Source organism: Symsagittifera roscoffensis, chromosome 10, assembly GCF_963678635.1.
Source record: "Symsagittifera roscoffensis chromosome 10, txSymRosc1.1, whole genome shotgun sequence".
Classification (NCBI taxonomy): domain Eukaryota; kingdom Metazoa; phylum Xenacoelomorpha; order Acoela; family Convolutidae; genus Symsagittifera; species Symsagittifera roscoffensis.
Genome location: NC_087071.1, coordinates 33,839,755 through 33,854,818, shown reverse-complemented (window position 1 = coordinate 33,854,818; position 15,064 = coordinate 33,839,755). Strand labels below are relative to the sequence as shown.

Genomic DNA, 15,064 nt, shown 5'->3' with positions numbered 1-15,064 from the left:
GAAAGCTGTATTTTACACTGCGTGGCCGTCCCTACAAAATGTTATATCGTAAATAAAAAATATTTTAATGGATCGTACCGGCAAAAAAACGAAACTGAATTATTTGATTTTCATGGCCCATATAACTATGAAAATTAAAACTCGAGGAATTGAACTATTTAACTTCAATTTTCAAAAATTCATAATATCCCAATATAATCGATAATAGTTCGATAATAATTGTTTTCCATAAAATTAAGACTTTTGTTTAAAAAACCTGAAAATTGAGTTTCTTGAGTAGATGTATAAGCTTTGTACTGTAGATTTTGCAGCGTTCTGCAAAACTAGAGACCGAAAGAACGCGTTAGTAATCTTGTAGACCCACAGCGTTTGTCATTCCCCCTATTTTTGCCCCTCTTGAACCCCCACGCGTCCCTTTACCCCAAATCAAACTCTCTCACCTACCTAAAAAGATGGTAGGGGGACATGGGTGGGTAAAATAATCATAAAGGAACGGTTAATAGGAGCAAAAGAATAGGGGGTTGGATAAAATGGTGGAATGTAAATAAAGAAGTTTATGCATACAAAAAATTGAGAACAAAAACATTGATATTGAGAAAACAAAATTGTAAGCCAAAGTAAATCTTATTTTGTCTAACGCATATTGTGTTGAGTCAGAACCAATTGTCAATTTTTGAAAATTTCAGTCAAACTTTGGAAAATTTTTATCATTCTTCATTAAACATGGAAGTCACTGATTCGTCAAAAGTCAGGTTGTAATCCGTTTTCAACAATTATAATCGATTATTCTTGAATTATAAAGAGAATGAACATGAAACTTTAAAAAATTCAATCATTACCCATGAAAAACCAAAACGGGAAGTTAATAAACAGACAGGCTAGGAGCAGAAAGACTTCACGAGGTCAAAACTGAAAACTTTATGGACAAATTGATAAAACAAGAAATAAAATGATCAAAAATACCAACGAATAAATAATTCATACATAAGTTGAGCAGATCCGTCAAGTTTTTTCATTTAAATACTCAGTTTGGATAGTTTAGATTTGAGTTACTTACTTTTTCGATTAGCCCGTATAGCTCAAACTTTTTTTCTGTTTTTCTGCTCTTCAATTTTTTTTCCTCGTAAGCCATTCTGCTCAATGTACCCCCTTTTACTGGTTGAAACTTGCTAAAAGCATTTATGCTGGTCATCTCTCAATGATTTTTTTTCTTTTTCTTTCCCGTGTCAAGCGTTAATAATCGATTATATTACGATTTTATTACCAGTTTTACTAAAATTGAGACACAATCGGTTTTAATCAATTAATAATCGATTATGATCTCTTATTTTAAAATCAAATTATAACTAACTATTATCCATTATAATCGATTATAATCAATTATTTATTCGTCTTTTTTTCGAAACAATTGTAATCGATTATAATTGATTACAACCCATTTTTTTAATTCAAATTTCTATTTCATTAGTTTTGCTTAAAAATCCATTATAATTGATTATAATTGATTATAACCCCTTTTGTCTGTCCATTTTTGTCTTCGAAGTTGCATCTAAATGCTTATATTTTATGCTTTTTGTGGACGTTAGTTCCTATGAAAAATCAGAAAATTATTTTTAAAGTTTTCCAATTTATTCAAATTTTTGAGTTTTTTTTCTTCCCCACTAGAGTTGTTTTGTGATGCATATTTTAAACGTTTTTAAACACCAAAATGTCAGCAAATTGGTTTAGTTTTATGATTGATTCGGAAAATTTATTTTTCATCTACCGCGGGAACCGTTCCACTCATTTGAAAGGATCTCTATGAAATTTTTGCTTCGTGGTAAAACTTTGTGTTCAGATGAACCAAAGTGTTCAAGAGATCTCTCTTTTAGAGATTTTTTATTGACACAAAAATAATAAATAACCCATAAGATATAATTGGAGTATAGAAAAATTTCGGCAAATAAGAGATTATAATCGATTATAATCAATTATAATCGATTATATTTGATTTTAAGGGTTTTCAGTAAGAACTATAATAAAATATAATCGATTATAAAAGATTATAATCTCTTGGAAAATATCACAATTATAATCAATTTTAAATCCCTTAAATACCTAATTTTGGTATTTATATTCAATTATAATTGTCAAAAAATCATAAAAGTAATCCGTTATAATCGATTATTTACGCCTAAACTTGGATGCGGGTTTGTAAACGGTAATTGAAATCAAAGTTCGTTTTTTGTAGACAAAAACAATTAATAATAATTTAAAAACTTTGACAAATCACGATTGAATAACGAAGATTGAATAACAAACTCATAGTTATTCAAATACTAAAGTTTGAATACGCACTTTAGCAAAAAAATTAAGCTAGAAAACAAGTCATTTTCAATCTTTCTGATGGGAGTGCTTAACAAACCAGGAATTAAATCTGATTACTAAAAAGCTATCTGGAGCAAAAAATAAAAATTGTTAACAGAATTTTACTTCATTTCTTCGTCAATTTCAAGCTATTTTTTAGAGTGGAAACAAGCAAATGTTTTAGCGCTCGGCCTCCCGGGTTGACGTCCATAGAAGAAAAATGCTTATCATACAGTTTCATATGTGAAATCTTTGGAAAAAATGATTATCATAGAAAATTTATACAAAATTCAAAAAGTGTTTTAAAAATGTTTAATGAACATTTTTGTTCTACTTGCCTCTTTTGCAGCCTTCTGGTCATTAAAAAATTTCTTCTAGGTTAAACTAAAAAGGTTAAACTTTTCAAAATTTTCTACAATAACTGAACTTCAATGTGATTCACTTTGCGCATAGTAACACATTTACAAGTGTAAATATCTGATTATAACTAAAGATAGACCATTAGTTTTGCAAAGACAATCGTTTTAAAAAATCTGTCCTTTTTCTGTCTTTTTTTGCAGTCTTGGGTCGCAGAAACGCTCTGCAAACCTTGGTGTGAAAATTCAAGGACATTGTTTTGCTTACTCCTACACATTCATTCTACTATATTAAAACATAGCAAAGAATAGCCAGTTACTGTGCAAGTAGCACAGAATGTTCCGACCACAGTCTTGAAATAATACAAAAATGTTTTCTCAAATTGATGTCGTTTTTTTGCTACATATTGTCAGAAAAAAAATTCTGAACGAAAAAATAGAACTTCGGAAAATTTGGGATAATCATAGTGAAAGAGGTCAATTGGAAATTTGCTTATGAAGAAAAATGACAAGAAAAACGAAAAAAAAATTGAACAAAAAATACTTTTGCAGAAACTTTTTAATTTTCCAAGTTTTTGATTCCCAAAATTGCGTTTAAAAACTCCAAAAACTACTTTTTCTTCAGTAAAATTAAAATTTCACGGCTTAAAATGAGCTCAAGTAAGCTTTTGCAACTACTGACTAACTACTACTTAGCTCAAAATTGGATCAAAAATCAAAAATTTCAAACCAATTTTCTCAACACTGTGACATGTGAAAAAAATTTAAATGTCATTTAAATCACGACTGAAAGGGCCTTAATATAATATATCACTCAACCCTGTCTTATGGTTTTTTGTGTTTGTTGATTTTTTGTAGAATCCAAAACTTCTCCCCATTTTCAATGGTGGGAAAAACAAGTTTCAGTATATCGCGACGAGATGGCAGAGTTTGACCTATTTAAATTAAAATTAAAGCTCTCATTGGACGCTACTTTTTTTTTCTATGAGTCTCGCTCTGTTATTTTGCTTTAATCTTGCCAACGCCATTGTTTGATCTTCATCTCATTTCAAGTTAAAAGTTTCAGGATACGCCGTAAAAAAGGCTTAAAAATCAGGAAGGTTTTTTCTTTCAAACTCTTTTTGAACCGAACCCTACAGAGTATCGACTTTGTCGCAGCGATCAAGTTTGTGTGGAAAGTGCTACCGAAGGTGCCAATATTTGCCATTTTGATGATGGTATCCCTCTTTACACTTTTGAATGTGAATCACTCACCCCAAAGTGTCTGTACGGAGTGGCCAGCTACTACAGAAGTCGATTAGATACCCCTGGTCAATTTTGCAATGGCGGAAGCTTTTTTGCCAGTGTTACCAACTTAAACCAATGGATCCGACAAACAATGATGACGAATTAAAAACCTCGTCAATTGAAGAAACATCTATCGTTAACAAACGCAGAAAAGTGTCTTCTCACGAAAAGATAAACTGCAATCTAGACTAAAATCTTTGGCAACTATGTTACTCGTTGTTTGTGTCAATTACTAATATATCATGAATTGAGAGAATGAGAAAAAGTGTTTTCGAAGAAGTCGAACAGTGCATTTAAAGTGCCTTAAGATTGATAAGCTTCCTACAAGGTCAGTACTGTTCAAATATGAATCTTTTTGATTGTGTTTTTCGGAAAATACAATTTTCTGAAAAAATTTTGAAAAACGAAAATTTGATGTAGTTTCCCAATTGATACAAGACCAATCTTTTATGCGCTGTCTTATAAAAATTTTTAAAATGAGTTTTGAAATGTCCTAAGTTGATGAGAAATATAACGGATGTTTCCTTTATAAGTATATTTAGCAGCTAAATTACATTCGCAAGAAATATATAAGAACGTTTTCATCTCGTTCTTTTTATCATTGACGTGTTTTTACTAATTATTTGAAAATTTTTTAAGATGACTGTTTGAGTCTATAAGTTTAAGCGATAGCCATGTTAAATGAATACAAGAAACGATTTGTCAAGATAAATCTTATCCCATTCTATTTTGTTAAAAAAGAAACATTTTTTTCAGGTGACATCTGAGTTAGCTAATATCAATGATAATTTTGCTGGCTTTTTACTTGAAGTTTTCGAATTGCTTTGAGAGCGTTTTTGAACTTCGAAACAGATCAATGAAAACTGTTTCAAGCTTTTCTCAGCTTGCTTCAATTAGAGTTCTGAATTTTAATGAATGTGAGGGCAAAAACAGTCAAATGCAGCTTATGAACGGTTTTTGGCAAAAATAAAAATCGAAGTATCGCTTTGTATAAGTTGTCGGAGAGTATTAATTAAAAAAAATTGAAATTCGAATTGAAAATTTATCGGAAATTTTAAGAAGAATAACCAGTTGTCATTGTTCCAGATTTTTTTTACATTTTTTATAAAATATATCTAGTTTTGAAAATCAAAAGGTGGGCTTAAAATTCTGATTAACAAAAGCATTATACTATTGTGAAATAGCTTTTTAGATTGTAGAGTCACCAAAAGGCAAGGGCAAAATTATGAGAATGGTAGCCCGCAAAAACGATTGAGGAAAGTTATCGCATGGTTCAAGGTTAAATTCCAAATACAAATATCATTGACGTTTAACCTTTATTTCACATTTTTGTATAGAAACTTGCGAGAGCAAACTTCTGGCTCTTAAATACCAGGATTTCACTATTTCAAAAACTATTATATGATGACTAAATTAATCAATTTTGTGATAACAGTTTTCTTCTTAAAGGAAATTAAATCACGAGTTTTTGAACAAAAAAAGAATTCTACTGGCTTATTTCATGATGAAAATGAGTTTATTGTGAATGGTTTCAACGCACCTGTTGGACGAGAATTTTTTGTCAGTTTATATTCTACATATTTGCAGAGTACTTGTGGAGGAGCTATTGTGGCTCCTTTTTGGATAATTACAGCGGCACATTGCGTTCTTATTACCCCAGGTTAGCAAAAAGATCAGAAAAAAGCCATATGGTTGACAAAACCCTGTCGAAATTGGTTTGCTTTTATAGCAGAACTTACTTAAAAATCACAAAATAAACAGTTTGTTCAAGTTTATATCATGTTCAGTTTTAGCCTTTCAATCTGTCAAATGGGGTTGAGCTAAAAAGAACCCGAAAATTTTTTTAATGAAAGTTAATATACGGTTCGGTCGAAAAATTCAAAGCTGACTGATATTTTGAGATTGTAACATTTTTTTGTCCTATTGGCCTCCAAAAAATCATGGTTTCTGTTGAAAGAAAATTTTCCACTCATATCAACACTTTCTCAAAAAAAATTATTCTGATGACAAACGCAGTCCTGTAAAATAGTATATATTTGCTCTTCTATTGAAAATTAATGTTTATGAATTTTCGTGGTAAAAGATGAATAGTTTTCGCAAAAATACTATAAAAACCCATTAAAATCCTATTAATTTGATTATTGGTATAATTTTTTTGACAATTTACTGAATGGGGGAAAACCTGTGTTTGGTTGTGCGTTGTTCTAAACGTGTTTCTGGCAGATTAATTGTTAGTATCGAGGGTTGATATCTCGGGAAACAAATTCATACAAAGTTCTATCAAAAATAAAAGTCATAAGTCTTATATATTTTTGTTGTAAACTGTATAGGAGCAAGACTAGAGAGGTTCAAAACAATCTTGAATTGAAACAAAAGTCAGTTCTTCCACAATTTTTATCATCTAACAAAAAAGCGTTTGGTTGGTTGACAGCTCTAATTTCTGCAGGCCTCGAACAGTTTAACAAATGAGACTTGAGATGATATTGTGTTTTGCATTGGTAAACAAAATTTCTACAGAAGCTTTTTTTGAGAACCCAAAACTTTGAAATGCCCAGAACCTTGAAAAAAAATCTTGAAAAGCGACACTTTTCATAAAACAACAATTAAGACAAAAAAGTGATGAAATATATATGTTTTTAATCTTTAGACCTTCCAGATTTCGTCGAAAATTTTCTTGGAAAATTTTCGCAAAACAATTGCGTTTTTCAGTCTCTCTGCTATACTCTCTGCTGTTATTTTTACGAGAAATAAACTTGGGCCGTAAAGACATCAATTTAGATTGTTCAGACAACGGGCAGTTACACCTGAGCTTAAAGAGTTTTGGGATTAAATTTTTTGACATTATTTTTTATTTATTATTTATTTTGTAGAAAAGAGATTTTTTGCAGCTGAGGCAAGACGAATTTAAAACATCTACTCATTTGAATATCTCTGTCAGAGTGTTACATTGAGCGAAATTAAAATTTAAAAAAAGTTCGCCTCAAATGATAATTTTGGATTTTCAAAAATTTTTTTATTTAGGTCGAGCAAATTGAAGTCCCCTACACCTGAGCTTAGAGAGTTTTGGGATTAAATTTTTAGACAATTTTTTTTATTTATTATTTATTTTGTAGTAAAAAAATCTTTTGCAGCTGAGGCAAGACGAATTTAAAACATCTACTCATTTAAATATCTCTGTCAGAGTGTTACATTGAGCGAAAATAAAATATTTTGAAAAAACTGGCTAAAAAGGCGTTTTTAGGCACTTTTTGGAAAATGTTGACACCTAAAAATTAGTATAAACTGGCGCCAAAGGCGCCTTTAGAAAAAATTTAGGGTCCGTTGCCAAAAATGGATATCTCAAAATAGTACAAAGGGTCGACCCTTTGGATCGACAGGTGGTCGAATTCCTGAAGAAGGGGCATTCACCCCACCGTCCCCCTAAATCCGCCCCTGCATGATAGCCATTTCTACCATTTAATGGATTGTGGGCTAGCAATTTTTCCATTCAAAGGAATTGTATGATAAAAGTTACCACGGAAGAATTTTGCATAAACACCAATTTAAGGTCTCCAAAAAGTGTCTCAAAATTCATAAAGTAAATTTTGTTATTTTTGGCTAAAACAAACAATTCCGAGCGATGCCCTCAAAGTAAAACAAAAATGAACTTGAACAATAATTGGCCAGAAAAGTCAAAATTTGATATTTTTGACTCAACACAGACGACGTTTGGTTTTAGCTCGATTACAAAAAAATCTGGTAGTTTCAGCCCATTTCTGAAATTTTGAATGCTTTTAAAACGTTACTCATATTCTAAACGTTACTATATTTTATAATTTGTTATTTCGAAAACATGAATCTCAATTTTAGCGTTAAATTTACGTAGTTTTTCTGCAAAATCAGACACAAACGAAAGATAGAAAGTAATTATTGGCAAAACAAGTGCTTCAACTTAAAAACTCGTTTTTTAAAAATCGTTACAGATAAATTGTCAACTGTCCCGAATAGGGTACTTTGTAAAAAATATCCTTCAGCATAATGAATGACATTTAATACGAATGAGCAACGAGTCACCCAGAAAATAAGAAAAAAATTTAATTTTGGAATTTCAAGGACAAGATGCCCATTTTAGTTGAACACCTTTCTGTTGTGTCGGATCTTATAGTACAATGGTCAAATCCATCATATGCGTCATATGGCTTCCGCGGGGTTCAATACAAATTCATACCTGCCAGGTGAGAGTTTTTGACTCATGTTCTGCTAATAAAAATGGAAGTTTCAAAGACGCCATGCCTTTGCGCTGTATTTTTTTTTCAGAGGAAGTCGTTCAGATTCTGATAAGTTTTAGAAAAATATGGTTTCTCAATATACCTATTATCTATCTCGGGTTTTTAGATGAAAATATGGATTTGAACATCTGATCTTGTTCCACCGTAAATCTCGAATTATGGTACTAAGGCATAATTTGATCGATTTATTGTTTTCTTCTAGCAACATTACCCCCAATCTTCTCTTTATGGTTTGTATTGTTAGTTCTACCAAACCACAGCCTCGATGATCCCCCACAAAATTTCTGCTCGATGTTAAGATCCGAACAAAACTTTTTTAGAGTTTTCCCCTTAAATCCTGAAAATTGATCGGAGCGTATCGATTCCGGAATGCCATGTATGTCTATATAAGATCTCAAGAATTTCACCGTGCACTTCCCACTTGTAGATTTCGTAAGTTTCACCGACGGAAATTTTGAGAATCTATCTATAGCTACTAGGAGGTTTATTCTATATTTTTGCAAAAGAATTGCAGTTTGCAAAATTTTTTCAGCCGCAAACTTGTTCTCCGGTAGAAAATCAAAATCTTCCTACCACTATATAATACCCAGCCTATCTATTAATTTTCTTCCTTTTACTTGGGTCAATGAAAGACTTGAATGGAATTTTAAGATAGCTTGATCCTAAAGTTCTTAGAAACCGTATAAAAGACAGTTTTGGAGTTGATCGGTGACAATTATTACATAATTGCCGCATCGGAATTGGTTACTGACTTTCGAAGCTTTTAGTTTTGAAGTGAACAATGGAGAGTTCAAAAACGACATTGCTCTGCTCAAATTACTGCAACCTATAACGACCCCAAATCGAATATTGCCCATTTGCAGCGACAGTGCACATACCATCCATTTCGACATTCTAGGGGAGAAATCAAACTAATGCACACGTTAACAGCAGAATACTTTTTATATAACACTATCACATCTGACAATTAAATATGATCTGAGCTCAAACTATAAAAATTTTTACATCCGGCGGTTTGAGAACCAAAAATTGGCATTATATATTGAGCGTTATAACCAGCTTTTTTTACAAGAAATTATACGTAAAAGATAATTTAATCCGGCTCAAAAAAACTCCAAGCTCACATAGGGCAGATTTTTCAATTCATCTCTTTTTTGTTATTCGTATGTCGATTTTGCAACAAAAAAAACCTGGGACAGAAAAACTGTTTATTTCTTGTTCTTGAAAGTTTCATTCATTTTGCACAATTTATTTCATAAACTTTGTCAAAACGTGAACTTGAGAGGACGTTGAAAGGCACGCAAACCATTCAGAACTTTTCCCTGATACACGCAATTTAATGATTTTGTAGATTTACTCTTGGAAGTGATGCAAAAATTTCTGAGATGTTTATTAGTCTCAAAAGGGGTTTCGCGTCACAACAGATGTATTTTTAAACTGTTAGCATAAAGAAGACCTAAAACTGAGATCTAAATATGAAAGCATCAGCGAAAAGGTGTAGTCTAGAGCAAATTTTCTTTAAAGAACCTTAGAAAAACTTAATAATCTTAAGTTTTTTTTTCATTTTGTCGTGTGCTTTCTTCGATATTTTGTTAAGTTAATGCTCGGCGAAAGGAAAAGAAAAAAATTTTGGCTCCAATTTTTTTCGAAAATTTGCTTCAATGATTGAAAACTATCCTGCTCCAATTGGTTAGCTCATATCAGTTAATTTTGATATCTCAAAGAAAGACATTTGCACCAAACATTTAGCACACTTTTTGTTCTCAAATTGTTTTCTCGGGGAAACTGTAACCAAAACGACAACTGAGTGTAATGTGCTAGATTGATTTTTCATCTCCAGGAGCCGTTGGAATGGGCGTTAATTCAACTACCCATCCTACTTATCCTTCTGTTTTACAGGCAAATTTTCAGCCCTCTTCTATAGCAGAAACAGATCCGCTATCGCTTAAAACATTGTCTCACTTTCAAGTGGAAACATGCACTTTGTCGATCATATTTTGTTAACAGGCTTAGATTTCCAATGTTGATGCTTGGGTTTACAAATTTTGGTACTTAATCATGAGGAAAGGATCATAGCTATAAACATCCATAACGCTAGTCGTACAATTTCACACTTGATAAACTAGCATTTCATGTCTGAAATTTACCACTATGTTTTTCCGCACGGTAAACTTTTTTCGTAGTGTCCTCAAGTTTTTTTGTGTTATCAGTTTGTGTTATCAGTTATAAACAAAAATTGTTATAATTTTTTCAGGATTTTTTTCTAGTCCAAAAGGTTTTTAGATACCATTCCGAGTAGAATATCAATTTTCATTGCTCTCAGATTCATTTTAATTATTTTCTGTTGATATAAAACAAAGCCATGTTTTTTAAAAAAAGCCACATTCCTTTTTTCATAGTATGGAGTTTTATGACTAGCGTTTTTAAATGGCTCCGTTTTGAAATTGTATGAACGTCATTTTATATGTGGGGAGAACAACCAGTGATTTTTACTTACAAGGCTTTAAAAGATGCTTGAACTAAGTCCTCCCACACTCAAAACATAAAGTAAATCAACATAAAAAATTTCGAATACAAAACTGCTTAATTGTTAACCAAAAAAAGTTTTTCAGGGTCATTTTATTAGGTAAAACAACAAACAGTTTTGTGCTATCAATTCTTGAATTTGCGAATAATCGATTAGTATTATCTTAAAACGACAAACATACCAGTTGAAACTGAAAAACAGCACAAACACAAATTATTTTCTCCGAGTTGAGAAGTCTAGATTGTAAGTTCTTATCGATGAAAAATCAATTAAAAAAATCTCATTTCCGTTTGTTAGATCCATCCATTATTGCACATGATCACAGTTTTTTTTTAACCATTTCCGTTTTCTTCGGTAAAAATTGGTTTTGAACCAAAGAATTTCCAAAATCATGCTAGTTTGTTTTGCTTATGATGGATGACAAAACCTATCTTGTTAGTCTGGTATTCATTCTGCTTCTATGATTTTTACATAATCAGCGAAACGTTTACACATCTTTTCAACTAATCTGATTTTACAGGTGAAATTAAATTTAAAATTAAAAATAAAATTAAATGTAAAACAGTAAATAAAATTCAAAAATAATTTTTGTTTGCTCTGCCTATGATGGATGACCAAACCTATCTTGCTAGTCAGTTATTCTTCCTGCATCGATGTGGTTATTTAAAAACAGCAAAATGTTTCCAAATCTTTTATAGAAATCAGGCTTTTCTTTTTTTTCAAATTACAGAAAAAGTACAAAAACAGCAAAAAGAGGGCTTGAAAGTTCAGGAAGGTTATTTCTTTCAAACAATTTTCGATTCAAGCTCACCTCCTGCAGAGCAAATAATCTCTTTTTGTCGGGATGATCAAGTTTGCGTGGAAAGCGCAATCGAAGGCACCAATATCTGTCACTTGGACGACGGTATTCCTCTTTACACTTTTGAGTGTGGAACAATTACCCCAAAGTGTATTTACGGAGTGGCCAGCTATTATAAAAGTCGAACTGATGAACCTGGTCGGATTTGCAACGATGGAAGTTTCTTCGCAAGTGTATCCAATTTATATTCTTGGATTTGGCACACAATGATGACATATTGAATATTGAAACCCTTAATCAGAAACAATGATGTTCGGAGAAAGCAGGAAAAAATTGGAGAAGAGAAAACATGACAATTTTTTGAAATTTCGTTTCTGTCAACTGTCAAGCAACGGCCAATGAATCACACTTATATCAATTTGCATCCGCTTTCTCGAAAAAAATCTCAGCCGGTTTCATTATTTCTCTTATAAATATAAAATGATTTCTCAATAGTTTTTGAAAAAAATTCTTTGAAAAAATTTCGCTCTGCTGAAAAAATTTTTTGAATACTGAAAACAAATACAAATATTGAAAACAACAAAACAATTGAAATGAACTAAGCCGGTTGATGTACCACAAGAAAAGTGATGAAATATGGTGTGTATCTGACACATGGGTCATTTTTGAACATTGTATAAATTCACATGGTTCAATTTTTCAATTTCTTTTTCATCTTTCTCAAATCTTGTACAAAATCATGTTCAATCATCTTTTCATAAAAAATTGATAAGAACAAACTTTTCAAATTTTATTTGTTTTTGGCTGGAGTAGGAAATTTCAGCCAGTTTTTTCAATAAATGCTGGATAAATGTTTGAAAAAAACACGCTAGAATTTATGCTGAGAGAAAATTAAAAACTGCAGTTACTTATCTTTTATAATCAACTTTTTAAAAGTGATATGTAAGCTAGCATGATTTTTTTTGTTCAAGAAAAAATGGATATGGAGATCTACAGACACGGGATATCGAAGCTCCAACGCTTTGATTGCAATGAGAAAAAGAACTATTTTTTCACGATTTGTTTGTTTTCTTTGCAACTGTTTAAGATAGAACATTCAAATTTTGACAAAAAGTAGATGAAAAGATTAGAAAGCGGCGTGAATAAGCCAGCTGAGCATAACTAAATTTTGCAGGGTTCTTGATGGTGAAACAACCTCACAAATATTAATGGGAATTCGAATCATTTGACTCAAATTAGCTGTGTCGACTGAATTCGATCATCAGCGAGAGCGCGAAGTTCTTCAAAAAGTAACACCCGTTTTCTTACGCTAGACTAAGTGACCGTGTTAATTCTGTTATTTGTAATTTTTAGACCGCATAATGGGCAAGTCAAGCTCATCAGCTTCCCAATAAATGAGTTTGAGCCCGTTAATTCGAATTCCTGATATAGTCTGTGAGATTGTTTCCATAGCAAGAACATACGTAAATTTAGTTATAAAAAGCTTGCTAAATTACGTTTTAAAACAATACTTTTCATTTTTTGTCTCGGTTTTACCCTTTAAATAACAGACGATGGGTATTGTTTAGTTGAAAAACTCTTATCGTCTTTCCGTCAATTTTTCAAAAAAATTGATTCCATGCCCTTACATGTTTTTACATCAGTTGATTTAACACCTAATCAACATCTCAAAAAAGAAGTTTGAATGACTATGGCGAGGATCGAAGTTGTTAGAAAGAACAATGTTTTTTATTGATTTGTTTTGAAACAAATCCGGTAGCACAATTGAGAAACAGGAAACTTTTATATGGTTCATTTAATAATTATCATTGTTTGAAAAATTTATTCGCATCGTTTTTTCAAACTGAAAACGTTTAAAGCTCAAATTGTAAATAACTTTATAATTTATTTTTCTAACAAATAAATGAAGTTATAAGCATACTTTTTGATGAAATATTTCAGAGTTTGCAGTATCATTAATCTGTTTGGCTAATCAGTTCAAATTGTCTTAACAATTAATTGCCGGTATCGTTCAGAGCCACTTCACCATGACGTAATTGAAACAACATATGTTGTTGCACAGCAGTTGACATTTCTTTGCTCATTTATGAACTACTAGCTATACCAAACAAGTCTTCTGCTCGTATCAGGGCCAAACCCTTAACCTTCCGACTACTTTTTTAAGCCAATTGTGTAGTGTTCTATATTTGTATAAAAATGAGGAACAATCTAAAAAAAAATGCTATATGCTTTTTATTTTTAAAAGGTTGTATTTCTACACATTATGTAAATTAAAAATTGATATAATAAGCTTTCACTAAAGAATTGAATAGACATCATAAAATGTCCCATTCTCTTTTCAACGGTTTCTGAATATGGATTGAATATCTGGTTACGTGTTTTCGTATCGCAAATTTAATATAACAAACTGGCAATCTTTATATCCCATGGAAAATTGATCGCAAGAGAAATATCTTTTTAAGTATAAAATTACGATAAAAACGTTTTTATCTCAAGTAAAAATTGAAAATAGTTGATAAAGACAACGTCGAGTTTTGTCTGGAGAAAAAACGACAAAAAGCACAAGGTTTTCCGACATTTTTTCGAATTTTGAAACAAAATCAATTTTTGGCTGACACAGGTTTTCTGGTTTAAAGTTTTGATTTTGTATTTCCTCGGTTTTTGCAATTTATGGAATTTACTTTAGCGCTCAGGTTGTTTCTCTTATGCAAAAATTATCTGTGGTTGAAATGAGTCATCTTGAACAATGTGTTGAAATCATTTAGAGAAATGCTGATGCAAAGATTTTTCGCCCCAAAAAAAATTCTTTATTTTGACAGGAAATACTTTTTTCCTATCTGATGTTCTGTTGACAACTTTTGCAAAATGTTTTTACAAAGCTTGTATTTCGTAAAATTTTTCTAACCTCAATCCATTTTATGTTTGACTTTCTCTAAGTCTAAGCAAATTCTGGTCAGAACTTATAAAACACTAATCTTATTTATGGTCTTTAGTTAAAAATAAACTGCTTGTTACGTGCCAAAGAAGTCCTTATAATTGTAATATGAGTTTTCATTAGATATTGAAAAAAAAACTAGAAAACTTCGCATCGTTGAGATGTTTTTGTATCCAATTATTGAACTAAACTTTTTGTTCAAATCTTGAAAATGACAAGACAAATGAGAATAAACTGAGCCGGTTGATGTACCACAAGTTAACTGATGAAATATGGTGTGCATCTGACACACCGGTCATTTTTGAACATTGTGAATTAAATCACATGGTTCAGTTTTTTACTTTGTTTTTCATCTTTCTTAATTCTTGTAAAAGACATGTTCAATCTTGATTTATAAAAAAAGACTGAGCCAAAAAATTTTTTTTTAAAAATGAAAAGTTTTTCCAATCTTTGTTTTTTTATAATAGCAATTTTCATGCAGTTTTTAATGAAAGTTAAAATAATATTTGCCAAAAACACACTAGATTCACGCGGAAAGAAAATTAG

At 31.2% G+C, this 15,064-nt stretch overlaps 1 protein-coding gene and 1 long non-coding RNA gene across 3 annotated transcripts in view; both read left to right on the top strand.

Annotated features, from left to right (window-relative positions):
• LOC134855223 (uncharacterized) overlaps nucleotides 1–4,206 on the top strand; it is a 54,119-nt gene extending 49,913 nt beyond the window's left edge. For both annotated transcript variants that reach the window (XR_010164460.1, XM_063871680.1), the window contains exon 5: nucleotides 3,799–4,206. Coding sequence is in view for 1 of the 2 variants with exons in the window: in XM_063871680.1 (XP_063727750.1) it covers nucleotides 3,799–4,095 (297 nt within the window). In the remaining variant the exon portion in view is untranslated. The remainder of the gene's footprint in view (nucleotides 1–3,798) is intronic.
• Nucleotides 4,207–5,342: 1,136 nt separating this feature from the next.
• LOC134855110 (uncharacterized) lies at nucleotides 5,343–9,150 on the top strand. Its single transcript, XR_010164450.1, has 3 exons — nucleotides 5,343–5,649; nucleotides 8,101–8,203; nucleotides 9,025–9,150. It is a non-coding gene; the product is annotated as an uncharacterized LOC134855110 (long non-coding RNA).
• The last annotated feature ends 5,914 nt before the right edge of the window (nucleotides 9,151–15,064 follow it).